General features: G+C 43.0%; 1 protein-coding gene across 1 annotated transcript in view; it reads right to left on the bottom strand.

Moving 5' to 3' along the window:
* Nucleotides 1–10,409: 10,409 nt before the first annotated feature.
* LOC115137959 (inositol hexakisphosphate kinase 2-like) overlaps nt 10,410–23,678 on the bottom strand; it is a 54,630-nt gene continuing 41,361 nt past the window's right edge. Inside the window, exons 4-8 of the mRNA XM_029674313.2 lie at nt 21,597–22,021; nt 14,848–15,052; nt 14,122–14,276; nt 13,561–13,736; nt 10,410–13,412 (exon numbers count right to left, since the gene is read on the bottom strand). Of these exons, the coding sequence (XP_029530173.1) occupies nt 12,849–13,412; nt 13,561–13,736; nt 14,122–14,276; nt 14,848–15,052; nt 21,597–21,864 (1,368 nt within the window). The 5' untranslated portion in view covers nt 21,865–22,021 and the 3' untranslated portion in view covers nt 10,410–12,848. The remainder of the gene's footprint in view (nt 13,413–13,560; nt 13,737–14,121; nt 14,277–14,847; nt 15,053–21,596; nt 22,022–23,678) is intronic.

The raw sequence follows: 23,678 nt of genomic DNA, 5'->3' as shown, positions 1-23,678 counted from the left end.
TGAGGCTGGAGACTTATATTTCCCTCACTAACTTTAAACATCAGTGCAGCTAACCGATTGCTGCAGCTGTACATAGTCCATCTGTAAATAGCCCACCCAATCTACCTTCATCATCCCCAAATTGCTTTTATTTACTTTTCTGCTCTTTTGCAAACCAGTATCTCTACTTGCACATCATCATCTGCTCATTTATCACTCCAGTGTTAAATCGCTAAATTGTAATTACTTTGCTACTATGGCCTATTTATTGGCTACCTCCTCACGCCATTTGCTCACACTGTATATAGACTTTCTTTTTTTATATTATGTCATTGACTGTACGCTTGTTTTTCCATGTGTAACTCTGTGTTATTGTTTATGTCGCACTGCTTTGCTTTATCTTGGCCAGGTCGCAGTTGTAAATGAGAACTTGTTCTCAACTAGCTTACCTGGTTAAGTAAAGGTGAAATAAATAAAAAATAATCAAATAGGCCGTTATTGTAAATAAGAATTGGTTCTTAACTGACTTAACTGACTTAAAACTGACTTAACTGACTTAAAATAAAATGTTGAGCAATGTAATAAAGTAATGACTTTTGAAATAAGTTACGTTACATGTTATGTTGGTTGACAATTTGTTAGCTATGCTATCCTTACGAACCACATATCATTACAGGAATGTACCTAATGTTAGTTGGATACTAATACATCGAACTTAGCAGATAGTAAATATACTGCCTGCCATCTAACTAACTAACCAACATTTATTGACTTGATTATTCACATCATTCTTAGCAAAGTGGTATAGTCGTTGTGCGTTTCAATGGACATTGTTAATTCTGGCTATCTACTCCGATTTCAGAGCACTGTTGAATATTGCCAGTGTCAATTTTTGTCCAAAATACCAAGTGTTATGTTTGGGGCAAATCCAATACAACACATTACTGATAACCACTTTCCATATTTTCAAGCATAGTGGTGGCTGCATCATGTTATGGGTATGGTATGCACGTAATCATTAAGGACTGGGGATTTTTTTTTGAATAAAAAATAAACAGAATTGAGATAAGCACAGGCAGAATCCTAGAGAAAAACCTGGTTTAGTCTGTTTTCTAACAGACACTGGGTGATACATTCACCTTTCAGAAAACTTGCTCACGAGCGCTCAGGACCTCAGACTGGGGCTAAGGTTCACCTTCTAACAAGACAACGACCTTAAGCACACAGCCAAGACAATGCAGGAGTGGCTTCGGGACAAATCTCTGAATGTCCTTGAGTAGACCAGCCAGAGCCCAGACTTGAACCCGATCGAACATCTCTGGAGAGATCTGAAAATAACTCTGCAGCGACGCTCCCCATCCAACCTGACAGCACTTGAGAGGATCTACAGAGAAGAATGGGAGAAACTCCCCAAATATAGATGTGCCAAGTTGTTTAAGACAATATGTGTGGGCATAGGCAGACGTTGCAATCAGAGTATGCATTTTATGCATATTCTAATGAGATTCAATAGGCTTCATCTGTCAGTGCTGCCCAAAAGGTTTTCATTTAGGCTACACTGTTGTGCGAATGTCCCGCAAAATCATCCTTTTGTCCTGCATTTGGGTATTTTTAATCAAATCAAATCAAATTTTATTTGTCACATACACATGGTTAGCAGATGTTAATGCGAGTGTAGCGAAATGCTTGTGCTTCTAGTTCCGACAATGCAGTGATAACCAACAAGTAATCTAACTAACAATTCCAAAACTACTGTCTTATACACAGTGTAAGGGGATAAGGAATATGTACATAAGGATATATGAATGAGTGATGGTACAGAGCAGCATACAGTAGATGGTATCGAGTACAGTATATACATATGAGATGAGTATGTAGACAAAGTAAACAAAGTGGCATAGTTAAAGTGGCTAGTGACATAAGAATGCAGTCGATGATCTAGAGTACAGTATATACATATGCATATGAGATGAATAATGTAGGGTAAGTAACATTATATAAGGTAGCATTGTTTAAAGTGGCTAGTGATATATTTACATCATTTCCCATCAATTCCCATTATTAAAGTGGCTGGAGTTGGGTCAGTGTCAATGACAGTGTGTTGGCAGCAGCCACTCAATGTTAGTGATTGCTGTTTAACAGTCTGATGGCCTTGAGATAGAAGCTGTTTTTCAGTCTCTCGGTCCCAGCTTTGATGCACCTGTACTGACCTCGCCTTCTGGATGATAGCGGGGTGAACAGGCAGTGGTTCGGGTGGTTGATGTCCTTGATGATCTTTATGGCCTTCCTGTAACATCGGGTGGTGTAGGTGTCCTGGAGGGCAGGTAGTTTGCCCCCGGTGATGCGTTGTGCAGACCTCACTACCCTCTGGAGAGCCTTACGGTTGAGGGCGGAGCAGTTGCCGTACCAGGCGGTGATACAGCCCGCCAGGATGCTCTCGATTGTGCATCTGTAGAAGTTTGTGAGTGCTTTTGGTGACAAGCCGAATTTCTTCAGCCTCCTGAGGTTGAAGAGGCGCTGCTGCGCCTTCTTCACGACGCTGTCAGTGTGAGTGGACCAATTCAGTTTGTCTGTGATGTGTATGCCGAGGAACTTAAAACTTGCTACCCTCTCCACTACTGATCCATCGATGTGGATAGGGGGTGTTCCCTCTGCTGTTTCCTGAAGTCCACAATCATCTCCTTAGTTTTGTTGACGTTGAGTGTGAGGTTATTTTCCTGACACCACACTCCGAGGGCCCTCACCTCCTCCCTGTAGGCCGTCTCGTCGTTGTTGGTAATCAAGCCTACCACTGTTGTGTCGTCCGCAAACTTGATGATTGAGTTGGAGGCGTGCATGGCCACGCAGTCGTGGGTGAACAGGGAGTACAGGAGAGGGCTCAGAACGCACCCTTGTGGGGCCCCGTGTTGAGGATCAGCGGGAGGAGATGTTGTTGCCTACCCTCACCACCTGTGGGCGGCCCGTCAGGAAGTCCAGTACCCAGTTGCACAGGGCGGGGTCGAGACCCAGGGTCTCGAGCTTGATGACGAGCTTGGAGGGTACTATGGTGTTGAATGCCGAGCTGTAGTCGATGAACAGCATTCTCACATAGGTATTCCTCTTGTCCAGGTGGGTTAGGGCAGTGTGCAGTGTGGTTGAGATTGCATCGTCTGTGGACCTATTTGGGCGGTAAGCAAATTGGAGTGGGTCTAGGGTGTCAGGTAGGGTGGAGGTGATATGGTCCTTGACTAGTCTCTCAAAGCACTTCATGATGACGGAAGTGAGTGCTACGGGCGGTAGTCGTTTAGCTCAGTTACCTTAGCTTTCTTGGGAACAGGAACAATGGTGGCCCTCTTGAAGCATGTGGGAACAGCAGACTGGTATAGGGATTGATTGAATATGTCCGTAAACACACCGGCCAGCTGGTCTGCGCATGCTCTGAGGGCGCGGCTGGGGATGCCGTCTGGGCCTGCAGCCTTGCGAGGGTTAACACGTTTAAATGTCTTACTCACCTCGGCTGCAGTGAAGGAGAGACCGCATGTTTTCGTTGCAGGCCGTGTCAGTGGCACTGTATTGTCCTCAAAGCGGGCAAAAAGTGATTTAGTCTGCCTGGGAGCAAGACATCCTGGTCCGTGACTGGGCTGGGTTTCTTCTTGTAGTCCGTGATTGACTGTAGACCCTGCCACATGCCTCTTGTGTCTGAGCCATTGAATTGAGATTCCACTTTGTCTCTGTACTGACGCTTAGCTTGTTTAATAGCCTTGCGGAGGGAATAGCTGCATTGTTTATATTCGGACATATTACCAGACACCTTGCCCTGATTAAAAGCAGTGGTTCGCGCTTTCAGTTTCACGCGAATGCTGCCATCAATCCACGGTTTCTGGTTTGGGAATGTTTTTATCGTTGCTATGGGAACGACATCTTCGACGCACGTTCTAATGAACTCGCACACCGAATCAGCGTATTCGTCAATATTTCCATCTGACGCAATACGAAACATGTCCCAGTCCACGTGATGGAAGCAGTCTTGGAGTGTGGAGTCAGCTTGGTCTGACCAGCGTTGGACAGACCTCAGCGTGGGAGCCTCTTGTTTTAGTTTCTGCCTGTAGACAGGGATCAACAAAATGGAGTCGTGGTCAGCTTTTCCGAAAGGGGGGCGGGGCAGGGCCTTATATGCGTCGCGGGAAGTTAGAGTAACAATGATCCAAGGTTTTACCACCCCTGGTTGCGCAATCGATATGCTGGTAAAATTTAGGAGTCTTGTTTTCAGATTAGCTTTGTTAAAATCCCCAGCTACAATGAATGCAGCCTCCGGATAAATGGTTTCCAGTTTGCAAAGAGTTAAATAAAGTTCGTTCAGAGCCATCGATGTGTCTGCTTGGGGGGGGGGGGATATATACGGCTGTGATTATAATCGAGGAGAATTCTCTTGGAAGATAATGCGGTCTACATTTGATTGTGAGGAATTCTAAATCAGGTGAACAGAAGGATTTGAGTTCCTGTATGTTTCCTTCATCACACCATGTCTCGTTAGTCATGAGGCATACGCCCCCGCCACTCTTCTTACCAGAAAGATGTTTGTTTCTGTCGGCGCGATGCGTGGAGAAACCTGTTGGCTGCACCGCCTCGGATAGCGTCTTCCCAGTAAGCCATGTTTCTGTGAAGCAGAGAACGTTGCAGTCTCTGATGTCCCTCTGGAATGCTACCCTTGCTCGGATTTCGTCAACCTTGTTGTCAAGAGACTGGACATTGGCAAGAAGAATGCTGGGGAGTGGTGCGCGATGTGCCCTTTTTCGGAGTCTGACCAGAACACCGCCTCGTTTCCCTGTGGTCACCCTAAACCCAATACCTATATATTTGTTACAGGGTCTGTGAAAATGCTGGAATCATGACTAGGTCTTTAGGTGGCTTTTAACCATGTTTCTTTGACCATTTACCCCTTTCAGATATATGGAAAAGCTGGTGTAAAAAAGCTTATGGTAAATTTGTGGGATTTTGGTTTGTGTATGAGAAGAGACAGTACAGGTGCATCAAAGCCAGGACCGAAAGACTGAGAAACATCTCCAGGCAGTCAGACAGTTGAACAGCCATTGTGTAGTAAGACACAAAGATGGACTCACTCATATAAAACACACACACAAGCTCACACAAGCTCACACACACCTCATACACACGCAGACTCCTGTACTCACACACACTGTAAGACTTTTCTGTAATTTAACAGTAAAACACTGTATAATGCACAGTAAAATACTGTACATGTGTTTTACAGCAATAATGCTGTAGATTGCACTGCATTATGGTTAAATGCTGAAAAATGCCATTATTATCCGTAATTGGAAGCCTACTGTAAAAATGTCACCAACATACTGTATTTCTTTACAGTAATAGCTTATGCCTGCTGTAGATACAAGTTATTTGTTTCAGGCGCCAACCTCATGCTGTCAGGTGAGACACATGAAGTTCAGACTATCTGAGTAAATATCTCCTTGAAGCGGCTATGAAGTGGAAGAATATTTTGAGAAGCTGCTGGGTAGGTACCTTGACTTGTTTCCAAGTATCTTTATTGCTAGCCAACGTTGAATAAATGCATATTTTCTTATTTAACCTAGCTAGCTGGCTATCTGGCTAACATTTACTAGCTAGCTAGTTCAAGTTGACACAAGCCATTCCGGTCTGCTCTAAATTGCTAAAAACATATCTTGCTGTGCGACCTAGAAAAAAAATCACCCAGATAATAATTGATGTGATAATAGGCTTCGCTGTACCGCAGCCTCTGTGTGCCATTAAGAGTAAACTGAGCGCAGATTCATGACCGTTATGTTTTCACCATTACTTCAGAGGAAGTGGCTTGTTTCTAGCAGTTGAAAATATATGACCCAATGAGACACATCTGGCAACATAGCCAGAGAAGGAATGGATATGAGGTAACCCACTGGGCACACACTGGTTGGAGAAAAGTTGTTTCCACATAATTTCAATGAAATTCCATGGAACTAACGTGGAAAGGACATTGAATTAACGTCTGTGCCCAATGGGAACCTTCCTTCCATGATTATCATTAGCAATGGACAATGCAATAACAAATTAATAACATTGAAAATGCATGTTGCATAACATATTGGTTTTACAACCCTCAAAGATGTCCCTTGTTCTGTCAGCTATCCCCTCACCGATGAAAGAGCACTTGTTCATTAGGACCTCCATTCTAACCCAATCTGTATGTTAAGTGATCTGATGGCCTCATCCACCTTTGTTACATTTCCCAGTTTCTGTGTTGTGGTTTTGTTTCTATGTGTGTGTGTTTCAGGATGGCTTCCTGAAATTCCCCCAAGCAGCTGATTGGTCAGCTACATCGATGATTGGAGAGCTGACCCCGCCCCCTTGTCAGGACACAGCTGTAGCCCATTAGACTCCTCTCCAGCTATATAAGCCAGTGTTCGGTTGCTCAGAAGAAAGTTGAGGGTTATATCATATGTTGGTTGGTTCTTAAAAAGAGATTTGGTATGTACTATGTTAGTTGTTGCTGATGGTTATCTTCTGTGTTAGTTTGTTGCTCAGTCAGATAGAGCTTATTTAATGTCCTGTGTTGTTTTTGTGAAATTGTTTAATATTCTGTTTCATTTGTTCCCAGGGGGAAGGCACCTAGGGAGTGCTTAGGCAAGATGCCTGCAGGCATACTTATACCCGCCGTATGTACTATGTCTATGCACACTAGGTAAGACCTGGGCGGACCACCCCCTGTATTTTGGTTAGCGCACCAGGTGGTGCTAAATTAGGTAAGTAGTGGGTAGGCAGGTAAGGTAGGAGAGGGGGTTTTGACATTTACTTTATTTGGTTCCATCCAGCCCCTTTTCCCCAAATTTACTGTGTGATGGAATAAATTCCCAGGAAACGGTAAATTCTCTGCCTTGTCGTCATCTACTCGCACCTACAATCCCATACCTCTTTCACTCCACGGGGAGTTGAGTTGTAGCAGGGTGTTGCGTTCCCTCTTCCTAGAGGTGTACGAACAACCTTGATCAGCTACTGTTGTCACTGTATCTGCCTCCATCCTCTCTAATTGATTAATCGGGGAAAACATTTTTGGAACTTCCATCAGTACAATTCTGACCTGCTTCTCCATGAGCTGATTGACTGAACATCACAATTATACATAAAAATACATGTATATTTACGGTGCATATTGTTTCAAAAATGCATTACTGACAGACCAATATTGACATTAAGACTGATGTTATTTTTCTGTTGTATCTGTTCGTCCTTGTGAGGCTGGCCCCAGAGGGGATACGCTTCCCTCAGTCAATGGACAGAGATATCTGAAGTGCATGTCTGAGTGGTTCACTCAGTGTTGTCTATGATCTTATTAGTAACTGACCATCACACTCACATACTGGACTAGTAGGCTGCCATACAACAAATACATTTAGCTCTGCCAAACACTAATACAGGCCCTGAAGAAAAATCTGCATGAACTCTTAACAGAGAAACACACATCCACACAGAGAAATGTGCAGATGTGCAGTAGACTTGTGGGAACACACAGTGAATGGAGTGGACAGTTAATTTGCAACTGCTCCAGATTAAACTGTGTTTTTCTGTATTTTTAGAGTCAGTTAATGTATGTCAGTCATGTCAATCCCTGTTCTTTCAGTGTCATTATTCATGTATTGGATCTATAGAACATGTGTTGTATTGTTTCCCATGTGATGGAATTGACTATATAATTCATTCAAAAGTCAACGTTGTCTTTGGCTTCCTACAGATGACACAACGAAACATCCTTTATCACAGTTTTCTGTGTACTCTCTAGGAGCAAGAGAGGAGAGTTGGAAAAGATTATCTCCTCTTGTCACAGCCTCGTTCTGTTTATGTAACCCCCTCAGGCACTGACTCGGGCTGAATTAACCTCTGTCAAAACTTGCCAAGCATAACCACACGCATGCACACACACAGTCCATTTTGAGAGGCGAAAGCGGCAGAGCCACAAATGTATGTAAGCCTTTGCAAGCCTTCGCATGTCAGACAAATGAGGGATTCTGTGGCTGTCTGTTTGAGAGGAGACAGATGGACTGAGTGGGAGATGGGACTGAAAGGGAATCGGTGTGCTTGTCTGCCTGCGTCCATCAACCTATATACTCAGTCCAAAAAAGATGAGCTGTACAAACTTGTTTGTTTATTTCCCATGATGCATTTTGACATTTGCATGCTTTTTGTTGTGCCTAGTTTGGCCTTCTCAGAACTCTTAATCTGTGTATGCGTTTGTGAGTTCTGGCAGGCTGTTGACGTGTATTTGTTTGTGTATGAGATGGGTGTTTGTGTGGGACTCAATTGGAGGGCAAGAGGAATTAAGCTTAAATTCTGCAGCATTCTGGCTCCTTTCGATTTCACCAAACAGAAACCTAAGTTAGCCGGGGTGATTATTTTAAGAATGGCCTTAGGCCTAGATGCTGAATTTGAGCGCATGCTTTTAGAGGAGACAGAATGAGGTTGAGACACAAATAGGAGAGCTGAAACTCTGATTCCAAATATAGGTGAATCACATGGTAGTCACTGGAGAATGACACATAAACAAGTAAGAAATAAATACTTTTGTTTGAAATGGAGCTGAGTGTTTGAAGGGGATTGTATTTCATCATTGGGGGTGTGATGATCACAAACATCTGAGATTCTGGAACACCATTTTATCCTCAGCTTCAGAGAAAACCTAAAAATACTATGCTGCTGTTGCCATAGTGATTTTGTACCACTGTTAAGCAACTGGACCACTTACAATGGCAGCCAGAGCAGCGTTAAAAGAAGGGCAAGGATATGAACAACACACAGTCTAGAAGATAGAACAGTCCACTCAGTGGCTTCACTGTTACATTAACATCAACTACAGTCCCTTCTCAAGAGACTGGAGATATGACAGTTTATACTATCTCTATCAAATCTCTCTATCTGCAATCTCACACAGGAATGGGACTAGATAAAACACATCAAATATCTTTAGTATGGCGAGAAATGGAGAGAGTGATTTCAAGCAGTGAATGTGCTTGTGTTTGTGCGTGTCGGTGTGCATTTGTGTGTACATGTACTGCCTGTGTGCCCCCTGCCCTGATCCACCCAGCTGTTTACCCCATCAGCCAGTTGGTCAGACCTGCTCCACATACAGTGCAGAGGTTTAACATGAGACTCCTACCCCACATAGGTTTATTAGCAGGACACTGCCCCTTTAAATCAGTCAGACTAACTAGAGAAAAGAGACCTGTAGACAGAAGACTGACGCACTGACCGACACAATGGCTTGTGCGTATTGCAGAAAGCATCTCTGATTGTCAATGTCCACCATATGTTATTTATTGAAGCATAGCACATAGAGTTAAAGGGGAAGTTGAGCTGCTAGGCAGATAATGGTCTATCACCTCTGTGTACACAGGAGAGAGAGAAGAGCTCTGAATGCTCAGTGAGTGGATCACATGTCTCCAGAAGTCTGTGACTCATAGTATTCCTCCCGAGATTGGCTGATTGACTCTCCTCTCCTCAGGCTCGTTTCCTCTGATTCCGCCTCAGACTGGTTAGGACCTGATGGTGGGCTGCCCCAGACACCATCTCCCCCCAGCTCTGGATGACCTCACTTGTCCTCTTACTGTAGTATCAGCCCCATCTGGCACCATCACACACACAGTCTCTGTATTCCTTTCTGGACCATGTAGCTGTCATGTGGCACTTTGTATCATTTATTTAGATTAGCTCCAGAGAGCCCATGTTTCTCAGCAACCCAATGCGATCATGATAAATGTTCATCTGACATTTTAATAAACTGAAAGTGATACTTTCAAGTGTTATTTAGATGGGATTCTAGCCTCCATTTTTAGATGTGATCTAACAGAGCAGTCTGAGCCCTGTGGTCAGGTCTTTCCCCCTGACCCAGCAGGTGGTAGTGGGACTGCATCATGACTGACATTATGGAGCTGCAGTTCTCATACTTTCCAAACGAATCATGGATTAAATTGTTTTATAAATGCGCTGGCACTTTGAGAGGCATTCCCCATCATCATTCACATTAACTTACCTTCCATCAAATGTGTATAATCTAAGAGCGTTGTCAGCTGTCTATTATAGTCAGGGTTCATTCTAGTTTGCAGGGTAAAAACACGAAGTCCCATTACAACCAATTGGACTCGGTGTGCCAGAAGGGGACTTGATTTTGTTGGTGCCAAAAAAGATCCAAGTGACATTTTCAATAAATTATACATGTTTTTCCATCCATTACATGTCAACATTGTATTAGCTGAAAGCTATTTTTAGAAAACATGTGGGGCAAGAAGCAGTTTTAGAAGCAGTAAAAACTTGCAATGCAAGTTTTGTTTTTGTACTCTTAAGATGGTGAAAATGTCTGATTGTAGTGAGAATGATCGTAACTGTATAATACAGTATTAGCACACAAAGAGAACAGAGCAGAACAGTACATTTTACCACAACCAAAACAGTTTTTATTTCCCCTCCAACAAACTGTGGACAATCCAGATAATTTACAAGATATAGGTACAGTTGAAATCCGAAGTTTACATACACCTTAGCCAAATACTTTTAAACTCCGTTTTTCACAATTCCTGACATTTAATCAGAGTACAAATTCCCTGTCTTAGGTCAGTTAGGATCACCACTTTATTTTAAGAATGTGAAATGTCAGAATAATAGTAGAGAGAATGATTTATTTCATCACATTCCCAGTGGGTCAGAAGTTTACAAACATTCAATTAGTATTTGGTAGCATTGCCTTTCAATTGTTTAACTTGGGTCAAACGTTTTGGGTAGCCTTCCACGAGCTTCCCACAATAAGTTGGGCGAATTTTGTCCCATTCCTCCTGACAGAGCTGGAGTAAATGAGTCAGGTTTGTCGGTCTCCTTGCTCGCACATGCTTTTTCAGTTCTGCCAACAAATGTTCTACAGTATTGAGGTCAGGGCTTTGTGATGGCCACTCCAATACATTGACTTTGTTGTCCTTAAGCCATTTTTTCCACAACTTTGTATGCTTTGGATCATTGTCCATTTGGAAGACCCATTTGCGACCAAGCTTTAACTTCCTGACTGATGCCTTGAGATGTTGCTTCCATATATCCACATCATTTTCCTGTCTCATGATGCCATCTATTTTGTGAAGTGCACCAGTCCATCCTGCAGCCAAACACCCCCAGAACATGATGCTGCCACCCCCGTGTTTCACGGTTGAGATCGTGTTCTTCGGCTTACAAGCCTCTCCCTTTTTCCTCCAAATATAACAATGGTCATTATGGCCAAACAGTTCTATTTTTGTTTCATCAGACCAGAGGACATTTCTCCAAAAGTATGATCTTTGTCCCCATGTGAAGTTGCAAACCGTACTCTGGCTTTTTTTATGGCGGTTTTTGAGCAGTGGCTTCTTCCTTGCTAAGCAGCCTTTCAGGTTATGTCAATATAGGACTCGTTTTACTGTGGATATAGATACTTTTGTACCTGTTCCCTCCAGCATCTTCACAAGGTCCTTTGCTGTTGTTCTGGGATTGATTTGCACTTTTCGCACTAAAGTACATTCATCTCTAGGAGACGGAACGCGTCTCCTTCCTGAGCGGTATGACGGCTGCATGGTCCCATGGTGTTTATACTTGCGTACTATTGTTTGTACAGATGAATGTGGTAGTTTCAGGTGTTTCGAAATTGCTCCCAACGATGAACCAGACTTGTGGAGGTCTACATTTTTTTTTTCCTGAGGTCTTGGCTGATTTCTTTTGATTTTCTCAAGATGTCAAGCAAAGAGGCACTGAGTTTGAAGGTAGGCCTTGAAATGCATCCACAGGTACACCTCCAATTGACTCAAATGATGTCAATTAGCCTAGCAGATAATTCTAAAGCTGTGACATAATTTTCTGGAATGTTCCAAGCTGTTTAAAGGCACAGTCAACTTAGTGTATGTAAACTTCTGACCCACTGGAATTGTGATACAGTGAATTCGAAGTGAAATATTCTGTCTGTAAACAATTGTTGGAAAAATTACTTGTGTCATGCACAAAGTAGATGTCCTAACCGACTTGCCAAATCTATAGTTTGTAAACAAGAAATTTGTGTAGTGGTTGAAAAACAAGTTTTAATGACTCCAACCTAACTGTATGTAATCTTCCGACTTCAACTGTACCTGAACATGTCAAATAATAATATTAATTAATATTATTCTAACAAAATGAATAATATACAATAACATACAATTATTTATTTTTTATTTTATTTAAGAAACATGTCAAATAAATAAAGCTATAGTCCCTGTATGTAATGTAATTGCTATCTGAATATAACATAGTATCTTCTATGAATGCAAAAGAAAAGAGGGTGGAAAAATAAACTGGTTTAGAAGAAAAATGGAAGATGAGATTATGTTTCCTCTCATCAACTTTAATATTTCACACACATACATCAGTTCCTCTGTTTGCTTTTTCAAGTACATCTGCCCGATCAGTAGCACACATCAAAATCAGTGCATGTGTGTGTGCGCTTGCATAAGCCAGGCACCTTTGGACAGTTGGAATCCATGCTTGCAGTCTTGGACTTCATTTCAAACCTCCTTGTGTTGCTTTTTCCCTAAATAAATAACTGGGTAAAATAACCAACTTCGTAATAGGTAACGGAGTAAGCAGATAATGGCGACAACTCACTGAGTCAACTAAAGAAGATTGCAAATGTCTCTTCAAATGTAACCTTCATGGCCCTTTGTATCCCTTGCGGATACAAACAAAAACACCCAAATTAAGGACTCCTGTGGAAAAACTGGCTACAGCAATGTTCAGTGTGCCCCTATGGCCAGCCTCTGTAGTCCAGTGTGCTGTTTCTTCTATGAGTCCAATAGAGAGAAGAGAAACTGTGTGTGTGTGTTTTAGTCTTTGCAGTGGTCCTCCAGCTGGGATATGATGGTGATGAGGTTCTGCAGACCGAAGATGTAGCCACTGTCCTGGCCCTCGTGCACCACACTGTCCTCCACATAGTCAGGGCACGTGGTGTGGGCAAAGTCAATCATCCTCACGTCCACCGCCGGGCCAGGGCCTGTATCAGATCGGGCTGCCAGACGTCCACCATCAGTGCTACCACTACTACTGCTGCCGGGAAACCCAAACGCACTTGCCTCTTCATCTTTCTCCACTTCCTCCTCTTCTTCCTCCTCAGACAGACCGCCCTCGGGGCCTCTGCGTGTGTGTGTGCGGGGCGGCTCACCATCATAGATGATGAGCAGGGAGGAGGAATAGAAGCGGTAGGACTCACAGCCCTCCAGAGCTGTCTGCATCTCCCTGAGCCTCCGCAGCACCGGGGAGAGCAGCTCGCGCCGCAGACGCCGCCCGTCACGGAAGAACTGGAACAGAGCCTCCTTGAAGCCCGACAGGGTCAGTTTACGCCCAATGTACTTATCCATGAACATGAGCTGACCCGAGTCTGACTGGTATACCTGAGAGAGAGGTAGGAGACGGAGGGGTTCAGAAACACATTTCTTCTCTTTCATTCTGAACTAGAACTAAGCTATGCCTCGCCAATATATCATTTCAGACTCTTCAATTCTGCCCCATCCCCATCAATAACACAAGTTAACATTGTACCTGCATGCCACAGAGGCGTACTCCGATGGAGGCAGAGGTGCTTTGCTGGCACTTGCGGATTTGCATGACCTTCTTCTCCTCGGACACGTTGTCACCGTGCTGCCGCGTGCCCATCTTCAGGTCCAGCACGCACGGAACCGCATGATGCCACGTCAGGTTCTCCAGCAGGATGAATTCTGGGAAGGGGTCCTGAGTCAAGGAGCCTCTGGTTACAGGAGAATCACATCATATTCCTAATGCACCTGGTTGGAGACTTAACTCTCCGCTAATGTAGTAGGAAGACCAGAATCCCTATCAGCAGACACTAATTCATCAGATGGACCGGACACCAATCCATCTCGAGCCTTTCCTCACATCAATCCACTTCACTTACAAATCCACAGATGTCACAAGTGGAGTATCTATGAGATTGTAAGGCTACTTTGGGCACAATATTCTGCAGAGTGAAGAAATAGGCAGCACTATACAGTAATACGTTTAGGTACAGTACATGGACAAACTTTGCAGGCAGGTGCTGGATGGCCTGATGTTCAAAGTGGTTGTTCCACGCTGAAAGGATACTGTACTGGTTGCGGTGCTTGGCGTTCTCCTTCATCCTCTGCAGGTGTTTCTGTTGGAGTTTGAGTCTCCAGGGGTTGTGTTGGATGGCGTTTCTGCTTCCCACAGGCACCTCCTCCTGCTGCAGCCACTCCAACACCTCCCCCTCGAGCTTATGACTGGGAGAAATAGGAAGAGAGGAGTCAGGAGGGGTGGAGAGCATCAAGCTTACATTCTAGAACCTACAATGTGTCTCAACATACAGGTATCAGGTAACTTCCAAAATAAAGGAAAATGTGCGATACAAAGTATCTTGAAAGCAGGTGCTTGCACACAGGCATGGTTCCTGAGTATATTAAGCAATTAACATCCCCATCATGGGCAGCAGGTAGCCCAGTGGTTAGAGCGTTGGACTTAACCGAAAGTTTGCAAGATCGAATCCCAAAGCTGACAAGGTGAAAATCTGTCGTTCTGCCCCTGAACAAGGCAGTTAACCCACTGTTTGTTCTTAACTGACTTCCCTAGTTGAATAAATGTAAAATAAAAATGTTTAGGGTCATGTATAAAAATGCCCAGTTGTTCATTATTTTGACTAGAAGAAAAGATCTCAATGACTTTTTAAAAGAGGGGTCTCAAATGTGTGTGTATGTCTCAGTCAACAGTCACCCTGTTTATCTCTTTATTGGTGTATCTCAGTAGGTCTCTGTAACAGTGTTTCAAGTGCATCCGTCTCTCTCTCTCGTCTCTCACCTCTTGTCCTTGTCTTTGCGTGAGTCCAGCAGACTCTGGGCAGACAGATGCTTGATGCCCCACTGGTGCATCTTGCTGTTGGGCTCGCCATTGACCGATGGGTCTATATTCTCCAGGTCCCCCACCCCAGAGTCACTTTGCAGGGGATATGCTATGAGACACAGGTTGCCCTCCTCATCCTCCTCAAAATTCACAGATACCACACCTGAGGGACAGAGAGACAAAAAGGGAGAAGAAAAACTGGTAAGACATCAACCTCGTAGAAATTGCAAAGCAATGGTTATTTTGACTCTCTCTCTCTGTAATACCGTATTTGAATTTCTAAGCAGGAAATAGAATAAACTGGGAAGTATTTGTCTGGGCAATTCCACGGTAACAGAATTGCGCTGAGACTAAGATTTTTCACTTAAAATATATGCCAAACAAAAACCATTGACTTCAAAGTTAAATAAACCATACAACTCACAAGGGCTACTTTTAACACTTTACACTGAAGAATTTACAAAAACACATTCACTGGAAGAACTGTGCAGATTCAACGTTTGTTAACAGAATTCCGGCAAATCTCCCTCAGTTTTTTATGTGACCACGTTTTCCAAAAACTCAATGTCATTCTCTTCATGGTGATCTATCCTAAATAGGTACACAAAGATATACATATACATAATCCTCCTTTGCATATTTGGGTACTATTCTACACACTATTTGGGTATAGCTCTGCCCCCAAACTAGAACAAATTTGTTTCAGCCGGACCAAATCTGAACCAATCATAAACCAGGTTTCCATCCAACCTTTTAACCTTTCTAGGGCAGGCGTTCCGTTAGCGGAACCCCTCGACAACATTCAGCTGATAAGGCAGCGCGCAAAATTCATTTTTTTTTTTAAATATGTAACTTTCACACATTTTTATTTAACCAGGCAAGTCAGTTAAGAACAAATTCTTATTTTCAATGACTGCCTAGGAACAGTGGGTTAACCTCTTAAGTCGACCCTCTACTTTTTTGAACATTCTGTTAAAAATCGCGCAACATTTCAGCGCCCTGCTACTCATGCCAGGAATATAGTATATGCATTTGCTTAGTCTGTGTGGATAGAAAACACTCAGACGTTTAAAAAACTGGTTAAATCACTGCTGTGGCTTTACCAGAACGGCATTTACATCGAAAAGCACAGGAAAAACTGATCACTGAAAATGGGAAAATATATCCATGTGCTACTTGAACCCATTGATAAACGTGAACCACAATTAATTGACTGAGGTTGCAGTACCTACAGCTTCCACACGGTGTCTAGAGTCTTGTCATTTCCCTTCGAGTTTTTTCTTGGTCAAACACATGCAGGACACCGTATCTCCTCCGGTCTAGGACCGGATATTTTCGTTGAGTTTCTAGCCGGACATTTTTCCAGACGGACAGCTAATGATCTTTACATCGCCTCCTGATGAATTTTATCGCTTATTAACGTTTACTAATACCTAAAGTTGCATTACAAACGTATTTCGAAGTGTTTTGTGAAAGTTTATCGTCGACTTTTTGAATTTAAAAAAATGACGTTACGTTTTGAAACAATGTTTTTTTCGTTTATCACACAGTCTACATATAACGATATCTAGGCTTTATATGGACCGATTTAATCGACATAAAGACCCAAATAGTGTTTATGGGACATCTAGGAGTGCCAACAAAGAAGATGGTGAAAGGTAATGAATGTTTTCTATTTTATTGTGCGGTTTGTGTAACGCCGAAATGCTAATTATTTTGTTTACGTCCCCTGTGGGTCTTTTGGGGTGTTGCATGCTATCAGATAATAGCTTCTCATGCTTTCGCCGAAAAGCATTTTAAAAATCTGACTTGTTGCCTGGATTCACAACGAGTGTAGCTTTAATTCGATACCCTGCATGTGTATTTTAATGAACTTTTGAGTTTTAACTAATACTATTAGCATTTAGCGTAGCGCATTTGCATTTCCAGAGCTCTAGTTGGGACGCAAGCGTCCCGAGTAGAAGCAACAGGTTAACTGCCTGTTCAGGGGCAGAACGGCAGATTTGTACCTTGTCAGCTCGGGGATTTGAACTTGCAACCTTTCGGTTACTAATCCAACGCTCTAACCACTAGGCTACCCTGCCACCCCGCCAATACAGCAAATGAAAGATAGACATCTTGTTAATCTACCCATCATGTCCGATTTCAAAAATGCTTTACAGCGAAACCACAACATATAATCAATCATATGTTAGGTCATAGCCAAGTAAAAAAAACACAGCCATTTTTCCAGCCAAAGATAGGAGTCACAAAAAGCAGAAATATAGATCAAATTAATCACTAACCTTTGATGATCTTCATCAGATGACACTCATAGGACATCATTTTACACAATACATGTATGCTTTGTTCGATAATGTGCATGTTTATATCCACAAATCTCAGTTTACATTGGCACGTTACGTGCAGTAATGTTTTGATTCCAAAACATCCGGTGATTTTGCAGAAATACTCATAATAAACATTGATAAAATATACAAGTGTTATTCACAGAATTAAAGGTAGACTTCTCCTTAATGCAACTGCTGTGTCAGATTATTATTATTTTTGACAGAAAAAGCATAATCTGAGAACGGCGCTCAGAGGCCAATCCAGCCAAAGAAATATCCGCCATTCACTTACCTTTGATGATCTTCATCAGAAGGCACTCCCAGGAATCCCAGTTCGACAATAAATTACTGATTTGTTCCATAAAGTCCATCATTTATGTCCAAATAGACACTTGTTGTTAGCGTGTTCAGCCCAGTAATCCATCTTCATGTGGCGCGAGCACTTCTTCCAGACAAAAACTCGAAAAGTTCCATTACAGGTCGTAGAAACAAGTCAAACGATGTATAGAATCAATCTTTAGGATGTTTTTAACAAAACATCAATAAGCTTCCAACCGGAGAATTCCTATGTCTGAAGAAAAGCACTGGAACGAGAGGTAACTTTGTCGGGAGCACGCGTCACGAGCCTGAGACACTCTGCCAGACCACTGACTCAGAAAGGGCTCATGAATCCTCATTCAAGTTTCTAAAGACGGTTGACATCTAGTGGAAGCCGTAGGAAGTGCAACTTTATCCATATCCCACTGTGTATTCGGTAGGCCAAGCTTTGAAAAACTACAAACCTCAGATTTCCCACTTCCTGGTTGGATTTCTCTCAGGTTTTCGCCTGCCATATGAGTTCTGTTATACTCACAGACATCATTCAAACAGTTTTAGAAACTTTAGAGTGTTTTCTATCCAATACTAATAATAATATGCATATATTAGCATCTGGGACAGAGTAGGAGGCTCTGGGCATGCTGTTCATCCAAAAGTTTTTTTAGCTGTATTTAACTAGGCAAGTCAGTTAAGAACAAATTCTTATTTTCAATGATGGCCTAAGGAACAGTAGGTTAACTGCTTGTTCAGGGGCAGAATGACAGATTTGTACCTTGTCAGCTCGGGGGTTTGAACTTGCAACCTTCCGGTTACTAATCCAACGCTCTAACCACTAGGCTACCCTGCCGCCCCAAAATACTGCCCCCTATCCCAAAAGAGTTTTAATGCAAGCAAAGTACATGTCGGATAAAAATGTCACGACAGGCCTGATGGAAACAGCAAATTTGTGGGTGGGATCTTTTTGTGCCGGTGAAATTAATTATGTGAGAAACGATGATGGAAATGCCTTTATGTGCAAATATTGATATAATAACCATAATATCGAAGTAAACGTGGAGTCACACGATTTTGTGTGGTCCTCCCACTACAATTTTGGGAAAGCATGCAGTTTATTAGGCTACAGATTAAATAAGATATGTGTTGAAAGTGCACAGTGACGAGCTTGACGCTCCTTTCCAATAAATATTGAGGGTCTTATTCTGATGAGGGATGCGTGGCTGCCGTTTGACAAATATAAATCATCTTGTACTCATCATGTAGGTAGCCTGCCCGCACTGTTTCCGTGAGCTGTTGGCTAGAGCACACTGCCAAGACCATAGATTCGCTACATAACGCAACATTTCTTCTGACAAAACCATCAGTGGAGTTTAAATTCAATGGAATCAAATCAAATGTATTTATATAGCCCTTCTTACATCAGCTGATATCTCAAAGTGCTGTACAGAAACCCAGCCTAATACCCCAAACAGCAAGCAATGCAGGTGTATTTTTTATGTATCGTATTTTTTATTCGGTACATGTGAATGTAACCGCAAAAATTATTTATATGTGCACTACATTATCACATAATGACTGTTGTCCGCAACAAGACAATTTGACTGTAACATCTCTGGTGGGAAAATGTGCATATTGTTTTTGTGGATTTTAGAATATCAAAATCAGTCACCAATTGGATGGAAACCTAGCTAGTAGAGTCTATGTTTCACAAGTTTGGACATCAAAGTACAGCACAGTAGAGCTCAGTAGAGTATCCAGTACAGTATAGTTCTGTACCGTAGAGTACAATACATTGTACTGTCCTCGTGTGTTCTACTGAACTCTACCATATTGTACTGAACTCTACTTTTCTTTACTGTACTCTACTGTGCTGTACTGTCCAAACTTGTGAACCCAATTGTGGTTCGTAACTATTATGATTTCCCATTGTAGCCAATTCAATTGCATAGATTCTGTTACTGTTTCTTTCGAACATTTCTAGTTATCACTTAACAATTCATGAACAAAATTGATATCAGTAAAATCACAATAACTAGTGGATAGGTCTACTTTTCCTTGTTACTTCCGTGAACTTTCATTATCCTCCCTCCTCATGAGGGAGACCAAATTACACGTGGTTTACTTATTTTCTTATTCCATTTTTTTGGATGGAAAATAGCATTTAATTTTTTTTTATATATATATTTTTTTATATATATATATATATATATATATATATATTTCTTAATCTAAAAAAGATATACTCTTAGCTTTCATTTGACATGACACGATGACCTTCACATATTGGTGCTCAATGATCCTTTTACATGCAAATGGACTGTCTCTTAGCCCCAACTCTTTTTTACTCTCCTGCCTTTCTAAAGTCCCAGAGCTGTCTGCCCTGGTGTCTCTCAACCTGATAGAGATCAAAGGACCTGGACAACATGACAAACATACACACAGATATCACAACTTGGATCTTGAACAAGCGAGAGAGAAAGAGCAATGGAGATATGGGGCTTGGGGAAAACAAATTGAGGCTGTGTCTATCTGGAAATCTTGTTTATATTTGAGTACAGTATGCTGTTGTGTAAACACACACACACACACACACACACACACACACACACACACTCCCAATATTATACTATCAATCATGCAGAAAAGGAAAGTCACTCCGAACACAAACCACCAAAGCTCGAAGAGATGCAATCAAAAATGCTATTGATTTGAATTGATTTAAACTGGTTTATCAAACCATTATAGCAGTAATATTATTAAACAGTAGATGACAGAGCAAAATTAAATAAAACATCTTAAAAACACCATAGAGTACCAACAAACAACAAACACAAAACCTGTAAACCTATGCATATTGCCTTACAACAACTTGTGCAATAAGAGAACAGAACAGCAGCATGCACACTTTGCAGTCTCTGTAGATGGACCAGATGGATGAAGTGAAAGCCTATTTCAGCCACTCAGTCTCTCACGCCATTCTACCCATCCCGCAAGTGCATCATTCTAACCCACCTCTCTCATGAGTCATGCCCCACCCTACCTAGAATCCACCTCTCTCACCCAGCCACCCCAACTCTCTGTGGGGATGCATAGGACACAACAGCTGCAAATATTAACATGGAAAGGTACTGTAGCTCAAAGGGAAGATTGAAGATAGAAAAGGGAGATACCGACTGGGATGAATTGGATCTCCTCTTCCTTGTGTACACACACAGGTTCACCTTTCACTTGTCTGTCAGGGACTAAAGACAAACAGCTGCAGTGAACCATAACACAGTGTTAGATAACCCACTGTTAAAGGGCTAGTCAGTGGAGGGGAGATGCAGCACTGGAGGTGGAAGGGGAGAGTTAACCAGATTGGGAGGACTTTAGGACCCTGCAGGTCCACACTGCCTTCTGAATCTCAAGCCTTAGATACTGATGTCATGGTATGACAGATTCACCCCTCTCCTGTTAGAATGCATATTTGTGTATGTGTGCAACTAAACCTGTCTTCAGTTAATGCATACTATACTACATTCTACCTGCTCTGCATGCTCTCTGGGCAGAGAAACACAGCTCCAACCTGTTTCTGTGTGACTGCACACAGGGGCAGGGCAGGACACCCTGGTGGGGCTCCAATGCTACAGCGCCCTCCTGTGCCCAGGTCCAATAGCACCTGCTACCACACAGCATCCTGGCTGGCCTGCAAAGTCCTACCCTGGGCCTTGGAGAATTGACAAAACCCACCTGATCCTTCTGTGGAGGGGCACAGTCAGACTTCCTGAAAACACCCTAAAACAGTGGGCTTACATGGACTGTGAATAATGAAAATTGCATAGAGAAAAATGAATGCACCTGCAATAACCTACCCTCTTTTCCAACCGCCTTCCAAGAGATAGTGAGAGAGAGGATGGAATATGGAAAAAGAGAGAGAGAACACAGCAGCACAACATTAGCCCAGTCACACACAGTAGATGGATGCGGTGGAGGTTGTGGTTAGGAAAGGGAAAGGGGGATACCTAGTCAGTTGTAAAACTGAATGCATTCAACTGAAATGTGTCTTCCGGGGTAGCCTCTTACCTCTGTACTGGGGGGTGAACTTCCTCATGGCGCTGGGTAGGCTCTTGTAGAACTGGTGCTCTCGGGGGATGAGGGGCTTGCAGATGGTCTGCTCCCCGAAACGCAGCACGCAGCAGTGGCCCCCCACCTGGTGCATGAAGGGCTCAAGCGGGACCCCTTTCTCCAGATAGTGTTGTAGCTGCTGCTGCGTCTGCTGCTGCTTGGCCTGCATGGTCTGAGCCTCCATGACCGGACTCATCCTCCACTGACCCGGAGTACAGCGCCACATGCATTAGTCTCCCTCCTCGGGGGGACAGTGCAGCAGGACCGCAACGGGACAGTCAGACAACCACACGCAGGCCGCTGGGTATGATGATGTTGTTGTCGTTTATTTCGATCCCTCCTTTTCTTTGGTTCCCTCAGAGGAGGCTGTGATTATCGATCCTCTGTGCAGGAGGGATTTTGCAAGACAAAAACAAAGAGGGAAGTAGGAAGAGAGAGAGAGAGAAATATCATCGGCGTCTGTTGATCTTAAATCTCTTTTTTCCTCCTGGCCTTAGAAAGCAGATGGCAGAGAGGTGTAGGAACATACAGTCCTTTGTGTCCTGAGGTTGAAAGAGGAAGGTTTGCGCAGCTGCTTCTGCTTTCCAGAGTCTGGTCTGCCTGACTCCACTGAAACCCTCCTGACACTGACAGCCTGCACTTGCTCGACTGGTAACTCTCACAAGCACAAACACAGACCCGCCCGCTCAGCCCACTTCCACCAATCACAAGCACGAGCAGGTTGTTGGGTGGTAACCCTTCGAGGGAAGAGAGCGTGCAAACGAAGAGGGAGGGGAGAGAGAAAAAAGGAAAGAAGCAGAAAAACAGAGTTATGAGGAGGGATGAGCTGAACTGAACTCAGCTATTTCCCTCTGTGTGACAGAAGCATTTTAAACCTTAACAACCTCACACAACAAACTGCATTTCCTCATTCAGACCAACGACTGAGAGGGTGAGACTGGTGATAAAATAATGCAGGCCCAGTGCCCACATATTGTCTACTGCCATTTAACATTCGCAAAGACAGAAAGCCGCAAACACACTGGTAAACACAATAACAATGAGTTTTCAATCAGAGAAATAACGTTGATGGCAACAGCATGTTGATTATGGAACAAACAGCGGTCTGGTATGATGTAAATAACGGTATCCGTTAAGGTGAAGGTAGTCTTGAGAGCAAAATAGAACATGGAATAAAACAGTGTTGTTCTCTTCCAGTTTACTCTGCAGATAAACTGTCAACATTACCTTCGCTACCAGCTAGGCATAACATGCTAACTGGGGGCCCTGTACAGCAGAAAGAGTCCGTGGATAGAAAGAGAGCGACAGAAAGAGAGGAGATGGGGTTCTTGTGTTTCCTGAGCTGCAGGATGGGGACTGTAATCCTTCCCTTCTTTAAACAGATTAGCCTAGGCTACCACATAGGGAGAACATACCAACTCCTCATTCACAGAATGGCCAGTCACTACAGGACAGGTAAGGAGTCGGGAGTGTGCGTATGCTTGTGTGTGTGTGTGTCTGGCCCAGTGGCGGAGGAGAAGATACACACTAGCTTGTTCTCCTGAGACCACAGGCAGCAGCAGCAGTCACCACAGTAATCTCTCTAACCCAGCCTCCTGGAACACTCCAGGGAGGAAATGGGCCACAGGAAGAAAGAAAAGGAACTAAAACACACAGACAAACAGAGGCTGACGCCACAGGGCACAAAGGGACTATCAGGTAGGCATTAACTCCTTGCCACCCGCATTGGCACCACAAATAAAATCAAATCAAATCAAATTTTATTTGTCACATACACATGGTTAGCAGATGTTAATGCGAGTGTAGCGAAATGCTTGTGCTTCTAGTTCCGACAATGCAGTGATAACCAACAAGTAATCTAACTAACAATTCCAAAACTACTGTCTTATACACAGTGTAAGGGGATAAGGAATATGTACATAAGGATATATGAATGAGTGATGGTACAGAGCAGCATACAGTAGATGGTATCGAGTACAGTATATACATATGAGATGAGTATGTAGACAAAGTAAACAAAGTGGCATAGTTAAAGTGGCT

Source organism: Oncorhynchus nerka, linkage group LG2 (genome assembly GCF_034236695.1).
Source record: "Oncorhynchus nerka isolate Pitt River linkage group LG2, Oner_Uvic_2.0, whole genome shotgun sequence".
Taxonomy (NCBI): domain Eukaryota; kingdom Metazoa; phylum Chordata; class Actinopteri; order Salmoniformes; family Salmonidae; genus Oncorhynchus; species Oncorhynchus nerka.
Note: the sequence above shows the minus strand (reverse complement) of the source record. Positions and strands in the feature narration are given on the sequence as shown.